The 25,350-nt window shown below is 36.6% G+C and overlaps 8 protein-coding genes and 3 pseudogenes across 28 annotated transcripts; 3 read left to right on the top strand and 8 right to left on the bottom strand.

The window, feature by feature from the left end:
- The first annotated feature begins 221 nt into the window (after positions 1-221).
- Positions 222-4,769, top strand: LOC104741307 (uncharacterized). 19 transcript variants are annotated; one of them, XM_010462127.3, is made up of 16 exons: positions 222-321; positions 492-625; positions 840-927; positions 1,013-1,121; positions 1,207-1,302; positions 1,390-1,494; positions 1,584-1,667; positions 1,753-1,871; positions 1,955-2,056; positions 2,137-2,250; positions 2,329-2,385; positions 2,485-2,551; positions 2,655-2,708; positions 2,810-2,887; positions 2,978-3,013; positions 3,194-4,769. In XM_010462127.3, the coding sequence occupies exons 3-16, from the start codon at positions 908-910 to the stop codon at positions 3,311-3,313; spliced, it is 1,161 nt and encodes a 386-aa protein (XP_010460429.1). In that variant the 5' UTR covers positions 222-321; positions 492-625; positions 840-907; the 3' UTR covers positions 3,314-4,769. The 19 variants fall into 19 exon arrangements, with proteins under 19 accessions (XP_010460429.1, XP_087341782.1, XP_010460435.1 ...); XM_087485656.1 differs by having other exon boundaries at positions 267-399; positions 860-927; XM_010462133.3 differs by having other exon boundaries at positions 270-321; positions 1,016-1,121.
- Positions 4,071-4,769, top strand: LOC104741306 (putative E3 ubiquitin-protein ligase XERICO). The gene has a single exon (XM_010462126.3). The coding sequence runs from the start codon at positions 4,071-4,073 to the stop codon at positions 4,467-4,469; it is 399 nt and encodes a 132-aa protein (XP_010460428.1). The 3' UTR covers positions 4,470-4,769.
- A 201-nt stretch (positions 4,770-4,970) lies between these two features.
- Positions 4,971-5,499, bottom strand: LOC109128762 (uncharacterized). Its single transcript, XM_019235702.2, has one exon. It carries the CDS (start codon positions 5,431-5,433, stop codon positions 5,164-5,166), a length of 270 nt encoding a protein of 89 aa, XP_019091247.1. The 5' UTR covers positions 5,434-5,499; the 3' UTR covers positions 4,971-5,163.
- An 868-nt stretch (positions 5,500-6,367) lies between these two features.
- Positions 6,368-6,908, bottom strand: LOC104741305 (uncharacterized). The gene has a single exon (XM_010462125.3). It carries the CDS (start codon positions 6,831-6,833, stop codon positions 6,582-6,584), a length of 252 nt encoding a protein of 83 aa, XP_010460427.1. The 5' UTR covers positions 6,834-6,908; the 3' UTR covers positions 6,368-6,581.
- Positions 6,909-8,159: 1,251 nt separating this feature from the next.
- On the bottom strand, positions 8,160-9,128 carry LOC104743547 (ethylene-responsive transcription factor ESR2 pseudogene; annotated as a pseudogene).
- A 5,154-nt stretch (positions 9,129-14,282) lies between these two features.
- On the bottom strand, positions 14,283-17,073 carry LOC104741304 (uncharacterized). 2 transcript variants are annotated; one of them, XM_010462121.3, is made up of 6 exons: positions 16,656-17,073; positions 16,349-16,515; positions 15,947-16,255; positions 15,600-15,863; positions 15,101-15,485; positions 14,283-15,014 (listed from the first exon to the last, which is right to left on the bottom strand). In XM_010462121.3, exons 1-5 carry the CDS (start codon positions 16,978-16,980, stop codon positions 15,111-15,113), a joined length of 1,440 nt encoding a protein of 479 aa, XP_010460423.1. In that variant the 5' UTR covers positions 16,981-17,073; the 3' UTR covers positions 14,283-15,014; positions 15,101-15,110. The 2 variants fall into 2 exon arrangements, with proteins under 2 accessions (XP_010460423.1, XP_087341777.1); XM_087485651.1 differs by having other exon boundaries at positions 14,283-14,869.
- Positions 14,578-14,898, top strand: LOC109128764 (uncharacterized). The gene has a single exon (XM_019235704.2). The coding sequence runs from the start codon at positions 14,578-14,580 to the stop codon at positions 14,785-14,787; it is 210 nt and encodes a 69-aa protein (XP_019091249.1). The 3' UTR covers positions 14,788-14,898.
- A 364-nt stretch (positions 17,074-17,437) lies between the features above and the next one.
- On the bottom strand, positions 17,438-18,451 carry LOC104741303 (putative calcium-binding protein CML25). Its single transcript, XM_010462120.3, has one exon. The coding sequence runs from the start codon at positions 18,294-18,296 to the stop codon at positions 17,733-17,735; it is 564 nt and encodes a 187-aa protein (XP_010460422.2). The 5' UTR covers positions 18,297-18,451; the 3' UTR covers positions 17,438-17,732.
- A 1,056-nt stretch (positions 18,452-19,507) lies between these two features.
- LOC104743546 (zinc finger protein 7 pseudogene) lies at positions 19,508-20,150 on the bottom strand (annotated as a pseudogene).
- An 823-nt stretch (positions 20,151-20,973) lies between these two features.
- Positions 20,974-22,990, bottom strand: LOC104746206 (F-box protein ETP1 pseudogene; annotated as a pseudogene). The gene has a single exon (XR_015579475.1). The product of XR_015579475.1 is annotated as an F-box protein ETP1 pseudogene (transcript).
- Positions 22,991-23,615: 625 nt separating this feature from the next.
- Positions 23,616-25,091, bottom strand: LOC104741302 (zinc finger protein 7). The gene is made up of 2 exons (XM_010462119.3): positions 24,693-25,091; positions 23,616-24,381 (listed from the first exon to the last, which is right to left on the bottom strand). Exon 2 carries the CDS (start codon positions 24,353-24,355, stop codon positions 23,750-23,752), a length of 606 nt encoding a protein of 201 aa, XP_010460421.1. The 5' UTR covers positions 24,356-24,381; positions 24,693-25,091; the 3' UTR covers positions 23,616-23,749.
- Positions 25,092-25,350: the final 259 nt, after the last annotated feature.

Genomic DNA, 25,350 nt, shown 5'->3' with positions numbered 1-25,350 from the left:
AACACTTTTTATTTTTCCAAATGACCATGTATAATAGGAAAGCCATTAAAATTGCAGAATGGTAGATAAATTGCTATATACTACATTTGTAAAAATAAAATAAAATATATTGTAATAAATGTATGCAAAAGATAGTGATTTCGTTTCAAAGTGGTATATATAGTTTCCAAAAAAAGGGTGATATTGATTTATACAGCATTGACTTTTGAACCGTTCAAATTGTAACCAATCAAAGGAGTTATAACTTGTTGATATTCATCTTCTTTGGGTGGGTGAGGAGGAGTCATCATGAGTTCATGACTAATATATTTGTTCATATGAGTAAGTTACCCAAATTAATTGAAAAAAGTTCTATATATGTGAAGGTTATAAAACTCCCCGTTTTGGCTTCAAATTTCTGTATGCCTAATCACCTCTAATTTAGTCATATCATAAAAATCTAAAATTTCCTCAAAAATATCAAATTTTTTTTTTGGTTTTTTACGAAACAGCTTTTCAGTTCCACACGTCTGCTCTGAGGACTGGAGATCGCCGGAGGAATAAGGATCTCCAGAAAAAAAAGAATACCATTAATTTGATCAAGACGCGTAAACTCGTCTCAAATTTGTTCGTGGTGTTCTACGTTGTATGTAATGTCACGTCTTTCTTTATATTTTTAATGTTTTATTGTTATCATCACCTTCGTGCTTTGTCGTGTGTAAAATTTTTATGGCTAATCAACATTGCTGATGACACGTGAATGTAGCATTGTTTTGTTAATCTAAGGTGATAAAGCAAATGAAGTCTTCTGATTCGATCATTCGTGTTTTGTTCTGATCGTATCAAGTGATTGATTTCAGTTTGGTTTATCAAGAAACAGGAGTGATCGAGATGCTGTTGATGACAAGTTTTGATTAAAAACATAACTATGGGAATCTTGTCACGCAGGTAAGAAAAGCCCATTTTATATCTCTTTTCTCTTATTGTTCTCTCTCAGTCAGATCGTTGATAATGTGATTTTTGTTATTATTAGTAGTAGTAGGAGATCAGAAGAGAGCATGAAGCTTCTTACAACTGCTTTGTTTGCTATAGCTTTTGGCATTCTTCTTGGACTATCTTTCCCATCATTATGGATCACTCAGGTTCCTTTTATTCTTATCTTCCAACAAAAGTCTTCTCTGTTTCTTAGATTTTATCCTCCATCTCATGCCATTTTTAATTGTGTAGACGAGTCTCCCGAGAAATCTTCTTCGTTCCATTGCTATCTCACATAGGAATTCAGAAACTGCAACTCCTCCCAAAGCCATTGATATCACAACAAAGGCATGTTATATATGTTGGAATTTACACACATCTTTTTGATGTTTTAAGAACAATACCAAAGCTTAATAAGATAATGTTTTGGTTCAGATATGGGAGCCTTCAAATCCTCGAGGCGCTGAGAGATTACCACCCGGTATTATCGCATCCGAATCAGACTTCTACTTGCGCAGATTGTGGGGAAACCCTGATGAGGTTTGTTCTCTTTCTTGAATATTACTACCATCTTTCATGTGTGATCATCAGGGACACTAGCTTCAAGTTTGTTTCCTCTGTTTCATCAGGATTTGAAGAAACAACCGAGATATCTAGCAACATTTACAGTGGGTTATAATCAGAGACACAATATAGATGCATATGTTAACAAGGTTTGTGTGATGCCCTTTCTTGTCTTCTCTTTTTGCTTAATACTTGATAGTAAACTAATTATGTATTGTCTACTCAAAAAACTAGTTTTCAGACAACTTTACAATTGTTCTGTTTCATTACGATGGGAGAACAAGTGAGTGGAATGATGAGTTTGAGTGGTCAAAGAATGCAATACACATAAGTGTCAAAAAGCAGACAAAATGGTATATCAATATCTTTGCTTAAGCCCCTTTTAATTTTTATCTGGTTATATGACGTTCTTGACTCTAATATTGTGAATTGTAAGGTGGTATGCAAAGAGATTCTTGCATCCGGACATTGTAGCACAGTACGATTATATATTCATATGGGATGAAGATCTTGGAGTCGATCACTTCAACGCAGAAGAGTGAGTTTATTTTAATTACTTTCTCACTTCCATTTTAATGAGCTCAGTAAAAAATTTCTAACCTATCTATGTTGTTGAAGATACGTACGCATAGTGAAGAAGCATGGCCTTGAGATTTCGCAGCCTGGTTTGGACCCAGAGAGAGGGTTTAATTGGCAGATCACCAAAAGAAGAGAACATAGTGAAGTCCATAAGTATATATCTGACTCATAACTTCCTCTCTAGATGATATTTTATTATCTTACAATATATATGACTTGAATCTTAATCAGGGAAACAGATGAGAAACTAGATTGGTGCTCTCATCCTCCACGCCCTCCGTGTGCTGGGTATGTTTAGAATAATCTCTCTATCTATTAATCGAACTCAAGTTTTACATGTCCACATATTTTTTTAGCTTAATTTTTGTGTCTCTCATAAAATCACAGATTTGTGGAAATCATGGCTCCTGTCTTCTCAAAAAATGCGTGGCGCTGCGTGTGGTATATGATCCAGGTCACAATTACATTATCATCTCTTGTCTTATTCCACTATTTGCAAAGTTACCTTTCCCATTTCCCAAATTCTTTACTTATACCTTATTATGAACTGAGAACAGAATGATTTGGTACATGGTTGGGGTCTTGACTTTGCACTCAGAAGATGTGTTGAGGTACACAGAAGACTACCATGTTGCGTAGTGTTTATATTAACGTACTTGCGTGTTTGGTCGATTAATGATGAGGCCTCCATTTTTTATATGTGAAAATGAAGGAGCCTGCATATGAGAAGATAGGAATAGTAGACTCTCAGTGGATCGTTCATCAATTTATCCCTTCCCTTGGCAATGAGGTTAACTAACTTCTTCACCTTCTCCTCTCTGGGAAAAAAAAAACAATGAAGATCTCATTCTTTCTCCTTTTCTTTCCAATATGTATACAGGGAAACTCAGAGAACGGGAAAGCGCCATGGCAAGGGGTAAGAAAACTTGGTTTTGTATTTGGCTTTGTCTGAAAGAGAAGCTTGGTCTTGTTTTTGGGAGAGTTTCATGGGTTCTCTCTATAACAAAAAAAACTAGGGCTATCTTAGGTTTTTAGATACCTTGACAAGCAGGCAACCAAATAGACCAATCTGTCTTAAAATTTGTGTGTTTTGCAGGTGAGAGATAGATGTCAAATGGAATGGAAATTGTTCGAGAAAAGAGTAGAAAACGCAGAGAAGGATTATTTCAAATCGTTACAAGTTGAAAGCCCATCCAATTCAACCACCTCTCGATAGGACCTTACCATATATTAGTAGTTCTTGTAGCCAGGATAAACTTCTGAGGTGCTATATATACTATATAGACTGTCTCAACATATATACATTTTTACAGGTTATAGATGAACCTCATCTCTTTAAACAGATTCCATTGATTAGTAAAGAGGAGTGTCCATAATAATTCATGCTTTTAATCAGAAAAAAAAGATTGTGAGGAGCTGAAACAGAACAGGTGTGTGGACTCTGAAATGATTTGTCAATGCGTCTGTACATTATTACATGGCATTCTTTCTTAAGTTAGCGATCGTGAGAGATGAGTCTCCACGTGTCGATTACGAGTCCACCTCGGGAGAACAAGGAGCTCTCCACAACGCATCACCTGGTTGGCTGATTGCAATACGTGTCAGAAGATCTACAAAACAAAACACAACATAGAAAAAAACAAAACAAAAACAGAGTTTTTTCACTTTTTAATTCTTGTTTTCGTTATAAAAAGGACGAACCTACCTTGTGTCCACCACAATCAAGTTGAGACATTGAGAGGGATGAGTCTCTAAGGACAACCTCTCTTGTGTCGACACGTGCGTAGACCACCGCTGGTTAAAAAAACAAAAAAAAAACCCCCCAATCGCCCATCGGAACATGAGTGGCGGCTATACTTCCTCTATATTTCTCTTCTTCTAAGGTTTTTTTTTTCAAGTCTCAAAACTTTCAAAAGACTCTCTCAGTTACATCTTTTGTTTATAGAAGCTAAATAAGAAGACATTACAAAGAAATGGGTCTTTCGCAGTTTCCGACAGCACCAGAAGGAGTACTACCACTTCTGGTGATGAACACGGTTGTTTCAGTCACTCTGTTAAAGAACATGGTGAGGTCTGTTTTTCAAATTGTGGTATCCAAGAGTGAAGCATCCATCGACTTAGATGACGACGTGGCTGAAGAGGATTTCTTGAGGAAAAGAGTCTCGATAACGAAGTTCAAGTCTCTGTGTGAGAACAGAGGAGGTGAAGAAGAAGAGAAAGGTGTGGAGTGTTGTGTGTGTCTTTGTGGGTTTAAAGAGGAAGAGGAAGTGAGTGAGTTGGTTTCTTGCAAGCATTTCTTCCACAGAGCTTGTCTAGACAACTGGTTTGGTAATAACCACACCACATGTCCACTTTGCAGGTCTATTCTCTAGTGGTGCGAATCTTTATTTACACTTTTCTTTTCTGCTTTGTTTACCTTTTATAGGGAAATGCCACATTCTCTATCCTCTGTTTTACCCTTTTTGGTGTCTATGTTTTTCCCCATTTTTTCTTGGTTTGGAAAAGGGGTTTTTTCATAATAAACAATGACTTTAATTGTTGTATGTGTGTGATTTCCCCTTTTTCTTGGTTTTAAAAAGGGGTTTCTTCTCTTGTCTAATATGAATGCAGAACGCATATATCAACTCTTAAACTCTTGTATTTTAACATTTTCGAAAGAATTATATTCTATATCTTCTTGCACTTTAATTTCATGTATTCATGATAAGTGTGACAATCTTGCATTTAAATGTGAAACTAAGAGTATATAACTTGTATAGTGTAATGGTTTGTGTTTGTGTAGTTAGTTAATATTCGAATCCAAACCAGATTTTGTATGTTATCGGAAACAAAAATTGCGTGGGACTAAAGATCTAAAAGTACATAATATTACGTACAGTACTAATCATAGTCTTTATTTCCATGCACCTTTGTAGACAAAGGGTAACAAGAGCACCCATTTTGTTACAAAACAAAAATAAAAACAAGAAGAAGAAGAACACAATATCATTTAATACAATCTATATAGAATATGCCAATATGGTATGCCACTAGCTTTTATCATTTCTTATTATTTGTCCGCATACACTAGGCGCTCTTAGTCATCCACTTACTGAACTTCGTATGCTCAAACTTGATGAACTCCTCTGCCTCTTTGTCAACATCCTCCGATTTTGCAACCTCTCTCGTGCCCATCTTCTCGCTCTTCGACCTCCTCACATCTGCATACTCGAAGCCCTGAATCGGATCTTCTGCTGCAAAGACAGCTCTGAACTCCTTCATCGAGTCCCGGTGGTGATGATTATGATTACGATGATGGTGATGAGATTTGTGATTGGAGGAGTTTCCAAGAACCATCCTTAAAACTAGAACCCTTTAGCTGTCTTTTGTTTCGAGTGTTGTTGTTTTGGTAGCGATATCTTTAAAAACTATCGTAAGGGCCGTTTATATAAGAAATGTAATGAGTTTATGAAGTCAACATAATAGATGGGCGTGAATCCGATTCCCATTTTTCTTTATGTCTTGTCCGAGCAAATATAGAAATATACTCCTAGAGGTTTGGCTGATTTTAATATATTCTAATGCACATGTCTAGAGATATGGTCTAATGACATAGGTAAGGATCCAATACGAAACATAGCGTGTGAGAGATTAGCTTTAAACAATAGCAAAATTGATTGGTCGAAAACTTCAACAATTTCGTATCCTTGAAGTGGGCCAACGGTTTATAATTTTTCTAAGGTCGTATATGCCAACGATTACAAACGGCGAAATGGTATATGGTAAGTTACTGTTGGTTATTCGTCACACTATTATGATCGAATTAGATGCCGATGGCCAAATAATAATGTATCTAATGCGCAACTTGGATGGAGAGGCGTAGGAAAAACGTGGGTCTCTTCGTCGGTCGTCCTGTAGATTTCAGATTTGTCTTTGTTGCTTGGTCAAAAAGTGATGTAGGTTGTGTCAACCTGATTGATCTGGCCCGGCACGGCCAAGCCCATAACATAGGTGAGAGAGAACATGTGGATGAGAGCCTAGAAACTTCAAATAATTTGGGAACGACTTGCAATCGTCTCTACAGATGTTTTTGAAGTAATCTTTTGAAAGACGAAAATATTGATTTGCCATTATAGCACTATTCCGTCTCTACTTGTCTAAAAGTTATCTGATCATAACGCCCTTTGAAACATCTTAAAGGCCAAGATCTTGAGGCAACGTGTAATACGAAGAAAAAGAAAATCATTTTCCAACAAAGCCTAAGATTTAAAATATTGTACCCAAATTGATAAGTGGGGAAAATATAATGATCAATAAATTTATCGAAAAAGTAAATATAAATGTTTTACATAGACTTCAATATCCATATATAAATTAAAAAACTTGCACCTCAATACAAGACTAGCTAGAGACAAAAGAGAATAGAACTATACTACCTTGTTTGGTCACTAGCATAATGCTCCAAAGCATAGACACAAAAACAAACCCTAAGCTTCCTATAGTGACTACTTAGCTGCTGCTTCATTTCCGGTGCTAGAATCATCTGGCTTGGTCATAAGATTTTCAAGTATGTTCGTCTCAACGCTCTTGTTACGCTGCAGCGATGGAGTCCGGTGAAGCTTGCACCTAAATGACCCCGGGTGAGTGGTCGGTGAGCAAATGCAGTTGGTCTTAGTGATGCTGGTCTGCCGGGATAGCCCGCCAAGGCCCATCTCCCCTATGGAAGCTTTAGTCTCCATGATTCCTTTATCGTTCATAATTTGAATATGAAAGATAAGAAGAGCAATCAAAGATGTATATATAAAAATATTTTAACCTCTTTATCAATTTTCTATATTGAAGAAGCTTCAAGGCTGAACAAATCTTTTTCTACTTGCATGATCATCACGGGAATGATGATGGACTCCATCAAGGACCAACTGTATCCTTTAACTTTTCATAATGTTCCAACTTTCAACTACTTCGGTCCTTAAGTAGATAAATGATTCACTATTAATATGACTTCCATCATCATTCATCAATTATACTCTTTTATAAATGCTGCTTAGAGTTAGAGATATCATATTTATATAATAACTTATTATATGTGCAATGCAAAATAAAATTCAAAAAGATATTCAAATTCAATTGAATATTATCTTTTCAAATTATATGTGAATTAATAAAAAATTTAAACTTATACAAAAAATTATTTTATTTTAACCGAATCAGTTCTTTATTAATTTTAATATATATTAAATACTTCTACATGAAATTAAAAATATTGAAAGAAAATCACTTTATTTCTTTTTATTGATCCGTTTTTTCTTCATCCTGTATGTACTTAATTGTGACGACTGATGTGACCATCTAAAATCAAAGACAATCACAACATCTTTCCATATCAAATCATGAACTAAAGAATACAATATTTAGAAGCTCTTGGATTTTTGAAGAGTACCCCTAGAAAATCATAAATGGGATGGTTGTTTTTGTTGATTGATCTCCTTCCTTGGAGCCTTAGAATATCACATCCAATATAGAACTAAACATGCAATTATGCAAATTCAAGTTGTATACACATATATGTCTTTTGAGAATTGATGGTACTATAAACACTTCGACTTTTGATCGAACCTCTAGGTCTAGAACTTGCGATAATTTACCGACAAACAAGGGTGTAAGGATTTTGGGAACTTAAAATATAATTATGTGCTTCCGGTGATTGAAAGGGCGGGGAAAAGGAAAAGGAGGAAAAGTTAAGAGGACAAAGGCTGTCTTTTTGGATTCTGAAGGTAACTTATTAGAAAAGAACTATATTTTGTTGAAGATCTTTTTTGTCTTTTTGGTGTTGTCTTCATTCCCTCGACTATTAATTTCCTAAAATTTTTAATTATCTTAGCTCATAATCGACATGTATTATACATCATTAATTAACTTTGCTCATACTCAGATAAAGTTGTCCTTTGCTAAAAGCATTCTATCTTGAGTGATAAACTGATCATACAACGAACTAGATGAAGAAACAAAGACAAAAAAGGATTTGAGTCATAACCTAAACAACAGTGAAGTAATAAGCATGTAAAGAACACAACAACAATGTTCTAATAATCATGAACGCAATACTGATAAAGCATTCCAACATTTCCGTTGTACTCCATCGTAGCTGAATCAAACCCACTCTCATGATCAGCCCAACCCAACTCTCCGTGATATTTCACCTCACCAAATCCGTCTCCTTCGACGTTGACGTTGGGTAAACCAAGATCTGTCTGAAAACCGGTCTCCGGCATTGTCGGGAAAACACCAACGGACTGTTGGTTGTTCTTTGGAAATGTAGAAGCATGTTGAGAGATAGGTTTTGGTAAGAAGCTTTGAACAACTTCTTGAAGTAGACCAGACCCAGCTGGTTCTGGTTCGAAGATAGAGATCAGGCTCTCGCTGTCAATGGTACTTGACCTCTTGGCTTTAGGTGAGAGATCTTCGGAGACATCGTTGAGGTTAGTGAAGGACTCGTGAACAGCGTCGTTTACGTTAGAGAGATTGCAAGGCGGGTAAGAGAAGGCGTTCAACGTGGAAAGAGACTGAGCGTTTAAAACGTCGCGTAGAAGGAACATATTCATCGGAGGAGGCGAGAAAATACGGTGGTGGTAAGAGTCAAGAGAAGGCATTGGGTAGACGAAGTTGGTTCGAGCTTTAAGACCACGCATGGCTCGAGCGGCGCAGTCGTATGCACAAGCTGCTTCCTCCGCCGTGTCAAATGTTCCGAGCCATCGTCTCTCCTTGGACAGTGGGTCGCGTATTTCAGCAGCGTAACGACCCCATGGCCTACGCCTCACGCCTCGGTACCTTATGGTGGAGCCACCGGAGGCGTTGGTTCCGGCGGCAGCTTTTGAGGTGGTTACTGCTCCGGGAGAGCTAGGAGCGGTGGACGAAGGTCTTGATGGCTTTCTCTTGAGAGAATTGTTGTTGGCTTCTCCGTGCTCGGCACCTTCGAGTCTCATGATTGCTTCTTCCATGATTGACCTGACTGAATTTTTTCTTTTTAGCTATTAATTTTTTATTATATAATTCAGTGGTTCTTTTAGGGTTTTGGGGCACCTGAATGTGATGGTAGCTGATTCTGTATTTATAGAACCAAAAAATCACATTAAATTATTTTTTTAAATGAGAGTTACCTGACCAAAAATAAATAAAGTATAAAATGAGACTTGCGTCTTTATTGACTTGTGACTCTATGAGTATGAGAGATGCAGAAAGCAAAAGTACGTTTAAAGAAGTTCATGTTCCACGTTCGAACTTATATGTCTTTTTTACTTTTCTACGGACTTACATAAAAGCAGAGTAATAAGTTTACATGTCTTTTTGATGAGTAACAATATCATTTATTATTTACTAGTTTTCTTCAACCCTTTAACCTTTCTTTCGTCAGAGTTTAAAGGTCTCTCGATAATGTGAATTTATATCCTTTCGAATTATTCTTTTGTTTCTAATGAAAGAAACAAATTTTTCACAATAAGCTTGGTACACTAGATCATCACTTTTAGAAAACATTCTCCGATCCTCTCTTAATAATTTCAAAATACAAAATTGATTCCATTATGTATTTTTCAAACAATTTCCCTGTTTTATGCAGCAGGACCTTTTTAACAGTGCTTTTGGGAATAACAATTACTAGTTCTAGTCATTATACTAAATAAATAGTTAAAAATGATGGACACAGTAGTTTGTGGATGGATGCTAAAGAAAATTATGATGTTGGGAGTTGAAAACTTGATAGGAAAGGATTGAAAATCGTGAAATTATTATGATTCTGAATTAATAACACTGGCGGCGCTCAGAAATTGTTCCTTCTACATGAGGTTGTGTTTTGTCTGTTCTTTTTACGAGATTATGGTCGATTTGCTTATTTAGGGTTTTATATTTTGTATATTTGTTTTAATCTGTAAACCAAAGTCACGTGGATTTGTCTCAACTAGGGCTCTTTCTTCATGGTGTAGCCTCTTTAGGGTTTTCGTACTGTAGCTCGATTGTGACTAATGACCCTTTGTGTTTACGGAAATTAATCTGCGCCACTAATTTCATATCGTTTCTTTTGTCAATTAATTTAATTTCCCATTTACATCTAAATCATCATAAGTCTCTTCCACAATCTCCATCAACTAATTAATTTCGGTAGAGTTTCTTAACCGATTAAAGTAATGGGACGTATCACCTCCTCTACTATTCGAACCCTAAACATAAGGGTTTGCACACAATTATCACGTAATTTTCTCGCCATATATCGCCTTGGATCAATCGTAGAAAATGTCTGAATATTTTTCTTTGTGTTATAACGATTTCAATAATTTTATAGTTGCGTGTTGTATAATTTTAGTTCATTTAGGCTGTTTGGTGAAAAATTATAAAGATTGGAAAAAAAAAATTAACTCTCATAACGGGTTAACAGATAAACTATGTTATCTAAATAAAACATTGGCAAAAATATGTCTAGGAAATTCTAGAGGTTGAAGAAACAGAGGTTGTGAATTCCCTGGGAAAAAATTGATTGTGAACACCACCAATCTCAGTTCACAGGCATCGAAATCACTTGTAGAAAAAGTGAGAAATTTGTGACAAGGCTTAACACGATTACTTTCAGCCTTATAGTTTGGTGGGAAGAAGCCAAAACTTCATAAACTCAAAAGTCAATCTCATAAGAAGAACAAAAATAGGTTAGACGGTGGTCATATACAGGATGAGATTCAAGAAGGTAGGTTTTTGGTTCGTCGAAATGAGACTTAATATTCTAATTTCTAAGCGGTTATACGACCATACAAGGACGGTCAATTTGTCAGAGAGAAAACGTGCAAGCTATTAAAAAGTAATCCTATCTATTTTGATATGAATGTTTTCTGTCTTTTTCAAATTCAAATAAACTTTTTTATTAAGTATTATTATTATCATACTATAGCTTTAAATTTTTTTGGGGTAATTCATTTTAGATGATAATTTTTTTTACATTTTTGGTCACAGAAGAAACGTAAATGTGAGTTTGAAAGAAACATGCATAACTGTCCACAGTTCTCGACAATATATAGTTTGTTTACATTCAGATGAAATGAAATTTATAACTAAGGTTTGATCAGTTGAAATGTCTAGGAACAAAAGAAGAAAATGGAAGGCAAAAATGAAGGGGCAAAGCTAGGAAACTAGGTTGCATGCAATGGTACGACATTAAAGTTGATACCAGAATTGTCGCCTCTCTTCTAAACGCGTGGGTTTTTTCTCTGCACAATGCCTCCCTCTCTCTTTTTCTCTCACTCTCTGACTATATAAAACAGTATATTTTATGTTTGACTTTTTTCTCACACGAACGCGATCATGTTATATATAATGTGATATCGATCGGCGCAATAATTAGCCCCGAAACTACTGTAGACAAATACACTATATGGAAAATGTTTGTAGCTACGCAAATTAAGGTCATGTATATGTGATATTATTAGCTAACATCTCAAATAAAAGTACATGTTTAGATATGTATATGCCAAATATGTATAGCAAATATCTCAAATTAAGGTGGGATATGTTCTTCAGGCCACGGTCCATGCCATAGCGTGTGAGAAACCAGAGAAGGTATGGTGAAATTGCAAATTCCCAGTCAACCTCTAACAAAGTTATTGAATAGTGGGCAACCGACTATACTCACTCCAGAAACGAGGTTCGAAGAAGAAGCAAGATGGCTAAGCCTAATCTCTTTTTGTTTGTTTTGTGGTCATAATCTATAACACCAACTCCAATTCATCTCCATTTCTACCTCCAAACTCCATTTTAGAGAAAAACATTTTCCAACCCTACCCTATTTCCATCTCCACTCTATATTTGTCTCTATATTTAGAGACTTTTAATTCATTTCTCCATTTTTTAGTTGAACTTTTTTATTTGCAAATCAGTCCTTTAAATTTATATAGATTTATATTTTATATCTAAATACAGTTAAATATTATTATTTTCTACTTAAACTTATAAATAATAATTTTAAAATTCAGCAATTAACATATATAACATAGAAAATAGACAATACAAACAAAAGTACAAAATAACATTACTACCAATAAAATTTAAAACACATAATATGACTTAAACTAAATATTAAAAACAACTTAATACAACAAATACTAATAACTGATGAATGTTGTGTAATGTAATGTTGTTCAATAATAAATTTTAAATATAAATAACATGCTAAAATTTTTCTTTTTTGCTAAAAATAAAATAATTGGGTCAAATTTGTAAGTTTAATAAATAAATTATCATTATATAAATTAATAATAAGGTATAAGAAGAATATTCTTAGAATATTCTCTTTTGGAGTCAAATATGGAAAAATAGATGGGAGTAAAACCATCTCCAAAATGGAATTACTCCAAAATAGAGTCAAAAATGAAAAAATGGGTGGGAGATGCCCTAATACTCATTTGCTCTATTTCTCCGAATTGTTCTGGTTAATATAAACGTAAAACGTTGTATTGAACGTAAACAATTTTTTTTATGTTGAATTAATGACTTGAATAAAGATCCCGGACCGTATATAGGTTATTTGTTAGTGAATTATATCAACTTAGAGCTGATCAAATGAACTTTTTGTGTTCGTCTAGTCGTTTTGATGAATCTTGTAGTTAGTTGTTATGATTTAATACGATACAATTATACGATTACCCTAGAAATAATTAGTTTGCCAGAAAGATATGAATATTAAAAGCACAGATTTTGGTCCCCTCTTAATCGTACACCATATCTAAATTATGACCTAAATTAACCTACACCAATTTTTACCAATTTATGCATGTATGTGTGTACCCATTCATAGTTGCTTTCACGTGATGATCTTTCATCTCTTTTAACTTAATAGTTCAAGGGCCAAAAGAGATTTCGAAAAGAGGCTCATATCATAATTTTCTCTTTTCCCCACCATTGATTAAGTACCATCATTTGATTTATTTCAGAGACCGTTGCCGGTTGTACTACAAATATTAAACTATGGAAGCCATAAAAAAAAAAAAAAAAAAAATCCACTGTTGAACTGAGAGTTACTTCAGACCTCTTCTGAACAACTTGTCCCCTATGTTTAAAAAGCTACCTTATCAATAGCTTTATAGCTAGATACACACATTTGGAATTTATTTTTTGTCGTCATTTGGAAATCTAATACTACTAACATTATTTTTGGCAGAGTAAAATCCCCTGCAGCAAGAACAAATAATTTTTATAACTCTAGAGCAAGAAAATTGAAAAACATTGCTTTTTTACTTTTCTTTCAAATATAATTATTATTTTAAAATTCATTGAACTAGAACTTGTTAGGTAATGCATTCAATTTTGATATAAGAGTTCAATTTTGAAGATCTTTCTTTTGGTCATTAGAGTAACAATGAGAACACAAACATCAAATGTTTTATTTTCCGGTCTAAGTAAATCATCCAAGCAAAAGATGGAAACTGATAAGACCCGCCGCCGAATCTAGAATCGTATGTTTGACCGTAAATCGAACGGCTGCGATTTTCTACATGGGAAAGAACAAAAACAAAACAAAACAAAAAGATCCACGTGGACTTTGTGTCTATCACATCTGAGTTTGATGTACAGTGGGTCCCATTGAGCGTGGGATTTCATCTGAGTTCTGAAGTAATCAGAGTTTTCTCTTTTCTTACTTTGATTTGAAGCTCTGTCCAAATTTGACACTCCCAAGTCCCCACCCCAAACCTTGGATGCGGTTTTATTAATCTCCTACGGTCACTGTTTTGGTTTTGTAGATATCAATTTGAAATTGATTTCGATGGTATATATTCCAAATTAATCTAAATTGGATTATTTACAAAAACAGTAAGTATTGTCCTTATATAAGAACCGGCTTTGGTTTAATTTGAGCAATTGAGCTAAGAATAAATCCCAATTAGAGAGAATCACCTAAGTTGACCAACGATTCAATAAGTCCCACAATAGTCTTCTCCCGTCAAATCAAAGCAACTCATACGGAAAAAGTAGTTTCTAGTCTCTTTCCCAATTCAATTTGTTTAGCTTCTAAACATTGGAACCTCAAATGAAATCTTCTAGAGTCATGGTCTTCGGTTAAAGAAAGAATTGCGTACTAGTAATCATCACAAGTGTCTTAGCTTTGTTGCCGACACGTAACCACAAAACTCACCTAAAACCGACCCTCTTTTTCATGCTGTTTACAAGGAGAATGATACGACTCTTCTTTGCTTTTAGATACCTCACCACCATTACAAATTCTTAATTATCATTTCATATGTATATATTATTGACACACAAAGAGAGAGGGAGATGTGTAAGAGACTAATTTGGCGTTGCCCACCAACCTAACTTCCCTTCTACTTCATCAACAACTCGTGTCCACTTTTCTCACACAAACTTTGGTTCAAGATTATAATTATAAACACGCCTCCCGCGTGAATAGAAAACGCAGACATCATAAAAACATCATAAGAAGAACTCATCTGGCTTCACTACCGCTTTGCCATGGACAATAAGACCAATGATGGGCATGAGAGTGTTCCTCCTATCCATAGCCAAGTCGTGAAGATCAAGAGAGAGTTTGAGAAGATACAACACCCGTCTCTAAGGCAGCCTGAGATGCCAAGGGTTCTTCGCGAGAGCGTGAGTCCACGGCGTTCTCGTTCTCCCTTGGGCTTAGGAGAGAGAGAAAGACCCATCTCCGTTGGGAATTGATAACAAAGAGAGAGAGGGAGAGATAGAGATAGGTGATCCTCTGTGTATTAGGGTTTCTCTTTTATCTTCAATGTAAATATCTCTGGTGAATATGATGAGTTTCCTGTTAAATATCCTGACACGACATATCTTTTGCCTCCAATCCAATCTCGCTACTCTAGTTCATAGATTCATGTAATCTAATCTTGAGGGGGTAAACCAGCTAGTTCATAGAGAAATCTTGATTGCTATATATGTTTTTCAAAATGAATAACCTTAAACAGATTCATCTTGGAAACTGACGTTTGAAACAAGCCAAGCCTAGAGAACTTACAGTATGGTTCTTATGCAGCACTCGGTGTCTCCATAGACGATAGCAGCTTAACCCTTCTTGTGAGGTCTTTCATGACATCTATGATCACTGACTTCTTCTGAATTCGGTACTTGATACTCAATTCTGCTGTGGCTGAGACACCTTGTTTGATTATAGCCTCATCTTCAATTATCTTTGTCGGAAAGTGGCTCAATGCAATCACACAGAGGGCAATTACAGTGCGCAAAACGGCCATCTCGTTCGCAATTCCAAGAGGGGCTGTGGAGGACAAAGATTTGAGCGTGTCTAAGTCATGCTTCTCAACTTCCACCAATTCACCACAAAGCAATATCCTTATGGCTGCCAACAGTCGTCCCTCTACTGGCTCTGGGCCTCCTATGGTTACCTAGTATAAGAAGAAAAAGATTAGAGAGATGGTTCAGTTCCATCATTTACTTCTTCTTCTAGGAAGTAAAGACTACTCAATATATCAAGTTAAACAGAATGACGGTTTGAAGACCTTCAGATTTGGTAATTCTCCGGCCAAATTTAACTGGGAAAGCAGCTGGCGTTGCCATGGAGCTGGTGAAGAGAACTTTGGGGAAGAAACACCAGCCGCCATGCTTGCAGCGTCCATGAGCTGTTCATCGTATTTAAGCTCAATGGTGTCGTACGGATTTGATTCAATCACAAATCCGTAGTCCAAAAGGAAAAAATCGTTACTAAGGCAACCATAATTGAGTAGCAAAGGATCGTTTTCTTTGACTTCAGTCTCTACAACAACCTGATGCACAACAAAAGAAGAAACATCAATTACAAACAGTCAAACAAAAGCCACTATATAAAACAGAGATCTAACACACAAACCTTAACTAAGGTATTCGAGTCAGCTCCGTTCTGTTCTTGAATGATCCGAACATTTGGTTTAAAGCTGTGGTTGCACATATCTATCAAAGGAAGCATCATGGGGACATGATCAGAAGATCCTCCACCATGAAGCTTTTTATTACCATGTAACCTAAACGCTCTAGTTGAAACAGCTGACATGGTCCATCCAAGGGCGGATGCATTAACATCTTGTCCACTGAAAGGATGATCACTACTAGCCTTAACATCTTCAAGAGTACGTCTAATCTCTTGCTCAAACTCAAGAAGAAACCTACATCTTTTATTGACCTAGTCCCGATAAAAAACACAACAAATCTACATCATCTGATGAAATGATAAAGAATGCGACTCAATCTCGATAACTCCAGCAGTTTATCTAACCTGGTAAAGAAGAGGAGCATATTGCAAGTTCTTGATATCTTCACCGGGAAAGAATATAGGAACTGTATAAGTCTCCGGGAGATTACTGATGTATGGCCACCAGAAAGAATCAGCATTGGCTCTTTCTTGCAACAATCTCAATCCCAATTTCATTGCCCACAGTTCTTCTGCCAAACATTTCTCTAAATCAGTAACTCTTACAAAATCAACCAAATTTTGGGAAACTTGATTACCAGAATCATCCTATAAGCTAGGGTTTAAGATTCAAAACGAAGAGGCATAATATTGGAACGGGGAAGCGCTTTACCGGGAACTCGACGGGCCAAAGCGGTGAGGAGAGAGGAAGAAGACGATGACGCATCGTTTGATTCGAAGCGTAAGGGAATGTGAGGAGGAAGAGAGATTAGGTTGGTGCCTTGAGGGATTTGCTCGGTGGAGATGAGGCCGATACCAAATTGAGTCTCCTGAGAGAGCTTAACGGCGTGGTGAACGAAGCCGCCTTCTCTTTTGATCCAACGGACGAGGTCCGGCGGATGAGGAGCCAACCGTGATGGCTGAGACGCTGCCAAACATGTGAATGGGCGAATTTGAGCTGCCAGAGAAGCCATCGCCATTTTCGAATTGGCGGCCATGAGTCACTTCGAACAGAGCTGACCCGGTTCAGTGTTTGTTGCTCGAGAGCTCTGTCTGAGGATGAAGATCCGGATCGGGTTTAGTTTTTATTCGGGTCAGGTTAGATTTGCTGGGTACCTTCCGATTTCGTTTTAGCTAATGGGCTTTTTTTCACTTTGTTTTTTCATCACCAATATGACTTTTACTAAGTAGATAAAGTTAACAAAAATAAAAATTATAAGATTTATGTTTTTTTTTTTGTCTTGGTCTATGCACTAATGCACCACTACAAAGCAAATTTTATATCTAAACCAAAAATAAAGTGCTTTATTTTTCTCTAACCATTCAAAACATTTGTGAAAAAACTGAAAGAAGAATATGAAACAGTCTCTATGCAAGTTCAAAAGTCAAAAATAATAAATTTTAGGTGTAAAGGAAGGTGAAAGAATCAAATTAGCCTCTAACAAAGAGAAAGAATTAAGCCTTAATTATGGTTATTATTTATTCACATACATAAATTTCACAGTATATGCATTCAAAATATCCAATTCCAAATCAGAACCGAATACAAAACAAAACAAAAAAAAAAGTTATAAATAAAAAATCACGTTAGTTTAAAGGGAAATCACAAATCCCAAAGAACAAAAGAACAAAACAAACAAAAAATTATTGAAACAATGGTGTGGAGTGGAGATAAACAATGAGTACAAAACGAAAAAGATTGGAACACAAAGAAACCAGTTTCGGTGCGTCGAAGAGGGACATAAAAACTCTACCTCTGAGCACCACCACCCATGACGTTATCACGTCTAGATCCCAAAGTCATCATAATCTTAAACTCCTCGAAATCAATCGTACCATCACCATCCTTATCAACACCACCAATCATCTTCCTACACTCAGCGATAGAACATTCATCACCAAGACTCCTCAAAACCTCATGCAACTCCTCAGCCGAGATCGAACCGTTCCCATCGATATCGTAGACCGAGAAGGCATCTTTCAGATTCTCCAACACGTCATTCTGATCCATACCTTTGGTGTTCAGCTCAACGAACTCTTCGAAGTTTATGTAACCGTCACCTTTACGATCTATCTCGTTTATGGCTTTCTCTAACTCTTCTTCTGGTACCTCGTGGCCTAGGCTCTTCATTATTGCACCTAGCTCCTTTGACGAGATCTTCCCGTCTCCGTTCACGTCGAACTTTTTGAAGACAGCTTCGAGTTCTCTGATCTCTGTTTTGCCCGAACGTGCTTTTTGGAGGTAAGGTGAATCCGCTCCGATGCCGCCATTGGAAGATGATGAACCACCACCGTTAGATCCTTTGTTGAACATTGTGTTTACTTTGTTTCCAAAATCCACAAAAATGAGAAAAAAAAAGAGAATCGAATGTAGAGAGATATCCGTATTTGTGTGATTCTCAATAGGAATGCGGATGACTCTCTTAATCGCTAGCTAATTTTGGATTTTTGATCAACTAAATCTGGAATTGTTCCTTAAAACTCTCTATCTCTCAGTTTATGTAAATCCATAATTAAAAATTGAATAGCAATTAAATTAATATTTGATTTTTTTTGTGTGTGTATATTATGCGTAAGTACTGCTCTTCCAATATCGACCGTTTCTCTTGCTGTATATAGTTAAAATTTAACAAGTGGATAATGGATAAAAGATTTTGTATAATCATTTAATTTCTGTCATTTGAATTGTTAAAACATCATAATCACAACTTCAGAATTATCATTGCAAAGTCAAAATGATCATTTGTATTTAAATAAGCCATTGGGTATACACTAGATGTTGATTACTTGCATTTATTAACACGAAAATAGTGATTTGTAATATCATCAATCAACTTCGTCCCTAATGTCTCCATAAATCTCGGCACAATCACGGTCTTATGGATCAAACCTTCTTTTGGACATGGCTATCTTTAGAAATCTTGTAAAATTTACGGATTGCTACTACTAAAAAAATAAGATATCTATAGATACTCTGTACTTTGATCTTATCACATCATCCGATAATTGTTTTGTGAAATATAATTGAAAAATTCTAAACCGAAGGTTTGAAATGTTTGGCTCTAGTTACCTATACACTTTGACGACCACACTCCATGATATATTGCATATGTTGTTCATAAACTGAATCATCAGTATGTGTTCTCTTCTTTTTCAACGCAAATAGAGTACGGTGATAATACACAAAACAATATGAAATATAAACTAATAGCTCACGCAACCGTTTTTATATTGTCTGATCTAAATCTTCATGTAGATTTGTCTCTATTCGGAGAAGACTTGAAAATATTTTAAAGAAGTTCTTCATATCTCCTAAGATGAACATCGACTAAACAGCCTAAAGTATTTTTTTTTTCACTTCGTAGATGATTTGACGTACGGTGGGGGAGCTCGTATGAATGAAACAATTATGTAATGAACAACCTCATATTATAACAAAAGAGTTTATCATCAATCTTCTATCAACTGTCTCCAACTTATCTTCTGCTATTTTTGTCTAACAATAGAAAGAGAAAACAAGAGAGATCATAATCGTCTTAAGGTAAGATCCGGATTTGAGCTATTATTATCTACACATCCATTTGCCGCAACCGAGTTAAGATCAAAGCCTGACTCTTTGACAGCCACCACCACCGGAGCCTCAGCTTCCTCAACGACCTGACGGAAGCTCCCTGGCCAGAAGAAGTCGCCACCACCATCATCATAGTCAAAGAACAATGGCACGTTGTTTCAAAAATACCCTTGTTGATGAAACCTAGAAACAAGAGGCTGAGGCTGGGATAAAGTGTGGTGAAGTAGAGCGGAGTGAGCTTGCATCCCGAGGGAAAAAGAAATGTATGTGTAAGGCCGGTGATGGTGGCCAAACATTCTTCCCATGTGCATTGCTCGTTTGGCCATTGTTCGTTCACGCTTGTGAGCGTTCTGGTGACCTCCAAGAGCTTAAGAGCTATAGAACTTGCGTCTTCAGTAGTTGCAAGAGAAGACTCTCGGGTTTGCCTCACACATTGTGCTCCTTGTATCACCGGTGCTCGCTTCCGAATCTCCTATCTTCTTTGAATAAACGGTTCCATTGTTTGCAAGTAGCTCGTAACCGTTTCAGGGAAGTAGCCGGAACCGGATAAAGTATCTCATCTACCAAATCGTTAAGAAGCTCCACTGGTCTCGCCATTGATCTCAGGCTTAGCTGATTGTAAAGTTAGGTTTTTGCTTTTCACCTTTCCTCTTTCTTTGCCAACATATATACAATTGGATAGGAGCAAACTAAAATGTTAATTTATGTTGAGAATGGAAATCTGCTTTTTTTTTATGTTTCGAATTGTTGGTTTAATGTCGGTACAAGAATTGAATCGAGAGGTCTATATGAACCAATTAAACCGTACCGCCATAACAATTCTATCTGATCTCTCTACCTCATTAGTTTCGGAGAGTCCGATTTTGATATTTACAATGGCTTCTTCTTCTTTTTCCATCCGGATTGGGATAATATATATATAGGGCCTTCACATACTGATGCAGCTCATCACATGAAGTACAGAGTGAGGTCAGTTCAGGTAATGACTGGTGGTGGTGTTCTTTTGTTTGAAACTTTTATCTATGTATATTGCTTATCTTCGTTAGGATTAGTATTTGAAATGGAAGCAATCTTCACATAAAGTATCTCTCTTTCTTCATGATGTGGCAGGAGATCTTCAGCTAGAGAGACCATTGAAAGACTAGCTCATGGAAATCAATGTACTCTAATCTCTCTTTCTCTTTACATATGTTATGCCTTCACATTATTTGGTGCATTTTCTTACCTCAAAAGTACTCTGTTTTTCGAGCACTCATGCCCTTTCCACACAATGAAAAGGGGAGGAGGGGTGAATATATATATAAACATTGTAGATCCTTAGAAACACTCGTTTATGTATTTGTATGGACTTGAGAGGTAAAATAAATAATTTCCATCATTAGAAGCTGACCGCCTTTTGTATCAAATCACTTTGCAAACATTTTTAAAAGTCTCTATTTTGTTTGTAGATTCGTTTAAGACATAACACTTATTTGTTTGTTAGACATATGCTGTACGAGACATGTTTAGACCATAATAATACTTTAAAAAAACTGTGTTTAAAGCAAGCAAGCAAGCAAGAAACACAACAAGACCACATCTAGTAGAGGTTGTTTTTAGTCTCCAGCAGGTAGCTCGATTTGGACCAAACTTGGAACGTAATTAAGAGGAAATGGCCGAAGTCCTCGTATCAGAAATGGATCAATCGGATCAAAACCAAATTCACTGACTTGATTATCCTCGCCGAGAATGTATATCTTATCGGTGCAGAGGCTGTCGTCGTAATCCATCCATCTCTCACAACACACGGCGACTTTCTTATCCTCGTCAAACAGAAAATTTACCAGAAAAGTAATTTGAAGATCAGGGCTCAAATCCAATGCAAAGACCTTGTTCCAGGACACCGCGGCTTTGGTGGAGTCATCATCAATCTTACTTGTCACCCATATCTCAGTCTTGCATGTAGAATCGGGTTGTAAAAACACGGAAAGTTTCTCGTCCCTAACAGCAGAAAGTCTCAAAATTTCATACCCTTGGATGCTGATAGGGAAGAGGCACAAACAGAGATGATTTCTCAGTAGAGAAGTCAAATCTGAGCAATGACAAGCCAAGTTGCGGTTTTGATTTCTCCTTGGCAAAAAAATAAGAATTTCCCTTCACCGACACGATGGCTTCTTCAGCCATCACAGCGGTCCAGCCTGGTGGAGTGAGATCACCAGCAGGAGTCCTCCACGAAACAGAGGAGTTAAGGTCGTAGATTTCTGTTTCTCTGCCAGAAGGACTAAAGCACAAAATTTTGTAGCTTCTTTGACTGCAGGAGGACTTGTTGTTGTTGTACCCGAGAACAAATGTGATGAATTGCTCCCAACCATTGCCGGCTTCGATCCACCTGGTTTGACCAGTAAACGGGTTCCAAACCACTATTTCATATTGGCATTCGGTGGGGCCGGAGATGGATTCGCGGACGCATATCAATAAGCCGTCGCAGTGAGAGACTTTGTACATTTCGAATTGACGTGAATTGTTAGAGGAATCTGGTAGGCTAAGCTCTCTTTTTACCTCCACAGATGGAAGAGGAGTAACATCATCTCGATTGGTTATGCTCAACGGACAAATCCGGCGCTTCTCTGTCATGATGAGAAATAGAAACTCCTTTGCGGCTTTATCGCGGTGCTCACTCGCGAATTTCCTATCTTCTTTGAACAAACGGTTCCATCGTTTGCAGGTAACTCGCAACCGTTTCAGGGATGTGGCCGGAACGCGATAGAGTATCTCATCTACCAAATCGTTAAGAAGCTCCGGTATCGCCATCGATCTCAGTCTCTGCTGCTCTTTCTTTAAGGGTTTGTTTGAATTTTAGTACGTTTACTATTCCCAATTAAATAAGCAGTACATTTAACTCTGCCTGTCTTAGATATAGCGAGAGAAAATAAGGTAGCTGGGTGAGAGAAAAGAAGGTGGCTGGGTGACTGAGAGGTAGAGGAGAACGTAGAAGTGAGAGAGAGGAAAGTGGGTGGGTGACTGAGAGATAGAGGGAACGTCGGGTCAGCAGCAATTTTTTTTTTTCTTTTTTCTCTCTTTTCTTATTCCTTCGACATATCTTTATTTATTTTTTTTTTTTATTTTTTTTTTTTTCGTTTTACTGTTACACCTCCATCTCGTTTATGGCTTTATCTGGTACCTCGTGACCTAGGCTCTTCATTATTTGCATCTAGCTTCGAGTTCTCTGATCTCTGTTTTGCCCGAACGTGCTTTTTGGAGGTAATCCGCTCCGATGCGGCTATTGGAAGATGATGAACCACCACCGTTGGATCCTTTGTTGAACATTGTGTTTACTTTAATTCCAAAATCCACAAAAATGAGAGAAAAGAGAATCGAATGTAGAGAGATATCCGTATTTGTGTGATTCTCGATAGGAATGCGGATGATTCTCTTAATCGCTAGCTAATTTTGGGTTTTTGATCAACTAAATCTGGAATTGTTCCTAAAAGTTCTCGGTTTTATATATGACTTACGTAAATCCATATATTAAATATGCATAGCAATTAAATCAAGACTTTTATATATTGGTCATGCGTTAGTAATGCTCTCCCAATATGAATCTATCTCTCTACCTATATAATTACTAACAAAGTAACAAGTGGTGGATAATGGATCAACGATTTTGTATAATCATTTAATTCTGTCATTTGAATTGTTAAAACATCATAATCACAACTTTAGAATTTTTTATTCCAAAGTCAAAATTTTATCATTTGTCTTTAAATATGCAATTGGGTATGTAAGGACAAAAATAATATACACTACATGTTGATTACTTGCATTTATTAACACGAAATAGTGATTTGTAATATCATCAATCAACTTCGTCCCTAATGTTTCCATAAATCTCGGCACAATCTTATGGATGCAACCTTCTTTTGGACATCGCTATCTTTAGAAATCTTGTAAATTTTACGGATTGCTACTACTAAAAAAATAAGATATCTATAGATACTCCGTACTTTGATTTTATCACATCATCCGATAATTGTTTTGTGTTTACCATACTTTAAAACTTGTAGTTATAATGAAACAATTATGTAATGAACAACCTCATTTAATATAACAACAGAGTTTTTTCATCAATCTTCTATCAACTGTCTCCAACTTATCTTCTGCTACTACTATATCTAACAATAGAAAAAGAACAAGAGAGATTATAATCGTCTTAATTCTCAAAGTCTTAAGGTAAGATCTGGATTTGAGCTATTATTATCTACACCTCCATTTGCCGCAATCGAGTTCAGATCAAAGCCTGACTCGTTGACAGCCACCACCACCGGAGCCTCAGCTTCTTCAACGACCTGACGGAAGCTCCCTGGCCAAAAGAAGTCGCCACCGCCATCATCATAGTCAAAGAACAATGGCACGTTGTTTCCAAAATACCCTTGTTGATGAAACCTAGAAACAAGAGGCTGAGGCTGGGATAAAGTGTGGTGAAGTAGAGCGGAGTGAGCTTGCATCCCGAGGGAAGAAGAAGTGTATGTGTAAGGCCTGTGATGGTGGCCAAACATTCTTCCCATGTGCATTGCTCGTTTGGCCATTGTTCGTTCACGCTTGTGAGCGTTCTGGTGACCTCCAAGAGCTTGAGAGCTATAGAACTTGCGTCTGCAGTAGTTGCAAGAGAAGACTCTCGGGTTTGCCTCACACTTCGTGCTCCTTGTGTCATCGGTGAAACTATGGTTGAGCTTGAGATCTAGTGAGACAGAGTTCGATTCTTGATTGGATGAGGTTTCTCCTCCTATGGCTGGTTCTCGCGAGGCATCATCAGATTCAGTCATTTAGTCGAAACTTCTCGTCTTTTAACCTGAAATCATATTAAAGTCAAAGCCGATATCAAAAGACAACAATCTATGAATCTAAAAATTGTACAAAGAAGAAACGGTAGGTAAACTCTTAAAACAGAGTAACCACTTAGTTCAAAACCTCAATACATAGTTCTTGAAGACAAGAATCAGTTAAGTTCGAAGCTTAAAGACGACTAATCAAAATAAAGCTTGTGAGATTTAACTAGAAGGAAAAGAGAAAAAGATCGAAGGCAGCAATTAAGTTTAATAAACAAGAATCAAAGATCAGATAGAGAGAGAGAGAGAGATGTTTAGAGAGTACTGTGCTTACGAAAGTAGGAGATTAGTTGAGATCTGGGGGAGAGACAGCCGACAGAAACTGAAGTGGTTGACTTGAAAGCTATGAGGCAGGAAGAAGAAGAATCTAGTTATAAGAAAAGTGGTACTTCTTGTGTATACCAAAAATGGGCCAATTCAGATGTAAGGAAATATATAAAGACAGAGAAGAGATAGGATTGGTGAAGAAGAGCATAAGAACAAGAGGTACTGAAGGAATGAGAAAGAGAGAGAGAGAGAGTTATGTTTTTAAACAAATGTGGAAACGCAAATGTTGGAGAGATGGGAGATGGTGTCTAGTGGAAACACATGGGAGAATAAAAGTGTCTGCCAGTTAGACTTAGACCTCTGTTTTTTTCCAATACTTAAACGATTTTTCTTTCTTTAGGGGCACACTTAGCCAGGTGTAGTACTTTATTTTATCCTAAGTTAATCAAGTAAACAAATAATAATATATCTCTTTAATCAATTTATCTAAAGAATATTTTGTATTATTATTTTACAACAGTGTTTGTAAAGGTGAAGCCGTATAGGCGTTGGTACGCACGTCGAAAGTAGTGTTGTATTATGCGTTCATTTTGACGTGCTATAGCAAACTTTTTTTCATTTTTAAAGGGTAGCTTTATAGGCAAACTTTGTCATAATCACTTTTA

This window comes from Camelina sativa, chromosome 14 (assembly GCF_030686135.1).
Source record: "Camelina sativa cultivar CO46 ecotype springtype chromosome 14, ASM3068613v1".
Classification (NCBI taxonomy): Eukaryota; Viridiplantae; Streptophyta; class Magnoliopsida; order Brassicales; family Brassicaceae; genus Camelina; species Camelina sativa.
The sequence above is the reverse complement of the archived record's forward strand: the minus strand, read 5'-3'. Positions and strand labels throughout refer to the sequence as shown.

Excerpts from the sequence above, each read along its gene's own strand:
- LOC104741305 (XM_010462125.3), bottom strand. The coding sequence starts at position 6,833 with ATGAACGATAAAGGAATCATGGAGACTAAAGCTTCCATAGGGGAGATG.
- LOC109128762 (XM_019235702.2), bottom strand. The coding sequence starts at position 5,433 with ATGGTTCTTGGAAACTCCTCCAATCACAAATCTCATCACCATCATCGT.
- LOC104741303 (XM_010462120.3), bottom strand. The coding sequence starts at position 18,296 with ATGTTCAACAAAGGATCTAACGGTGGTGGTTCATCATCTTCCAATGGC.
- LOC104741304 (XM_010462121.3), bottom strand. The coding sequence starts at position 16,980 with ATGGCCGCCAATTCGAAAATGGCGATGGCTTCTCTGGCAGCTCAAATT. Across the intron at positions 16,256-16,348 it reads ATGCTCCTCTTCTTTACCAG|GTCAATAAAAGATGTAGGTT; the intron begins GTTAGATAAACT and ends TATCGGGACTAG. Across the intron at positions 15,486-15,599 it reads GAGAATTACCAAATCTGAAG|GTAACCATAGGAGGCCCAGA; the intron begins GTCTTCAAACCG and ends TTCTTATACTAG.
- LOC104741307 (XM_010462127.3), top strand. The coding sequence starts at position 908 with ATGGGAATCTTGTCACGCAG. Across the intron at positions 2,709-2,809 it reads CACTCAGAAGATGTGTTGAG|GAGCCTGCATATGAGAAGAT; the intron begins GTACACAGAAGA and ends GTGAAAATGAAG. Across the intron at positions 3,014-3,193 it reads GGAAAGCGCCATGGCAAGGG|GTGAGAGATAGATGTCAAAT; the intron begins GTAAGAAAACTT and ends TGTGTTTTGCAG.
- LOC104741306 (XM_010462126.3), top strand. The coding sequence starts at position 4,071 with ATGGGTCTTTCGCAGTTTCCGACAGCACCAGAAGGAGTACTACCACTT.
- LOC109128764 (XM_019235704.2), top strand. The coding sequence starts at position 14,578 with ATGGACAATAAGACCAATGATGGGCATGAGAGTGTTCCTCCTATCCAT.
- LOC104741302 (XM_010462119.3), bottom strand. The coding sequence starts at position 24,355 with ATGACTGAATCTGATGATGCCTCGCGAGAACCAGCCATAGGAGGAGAA.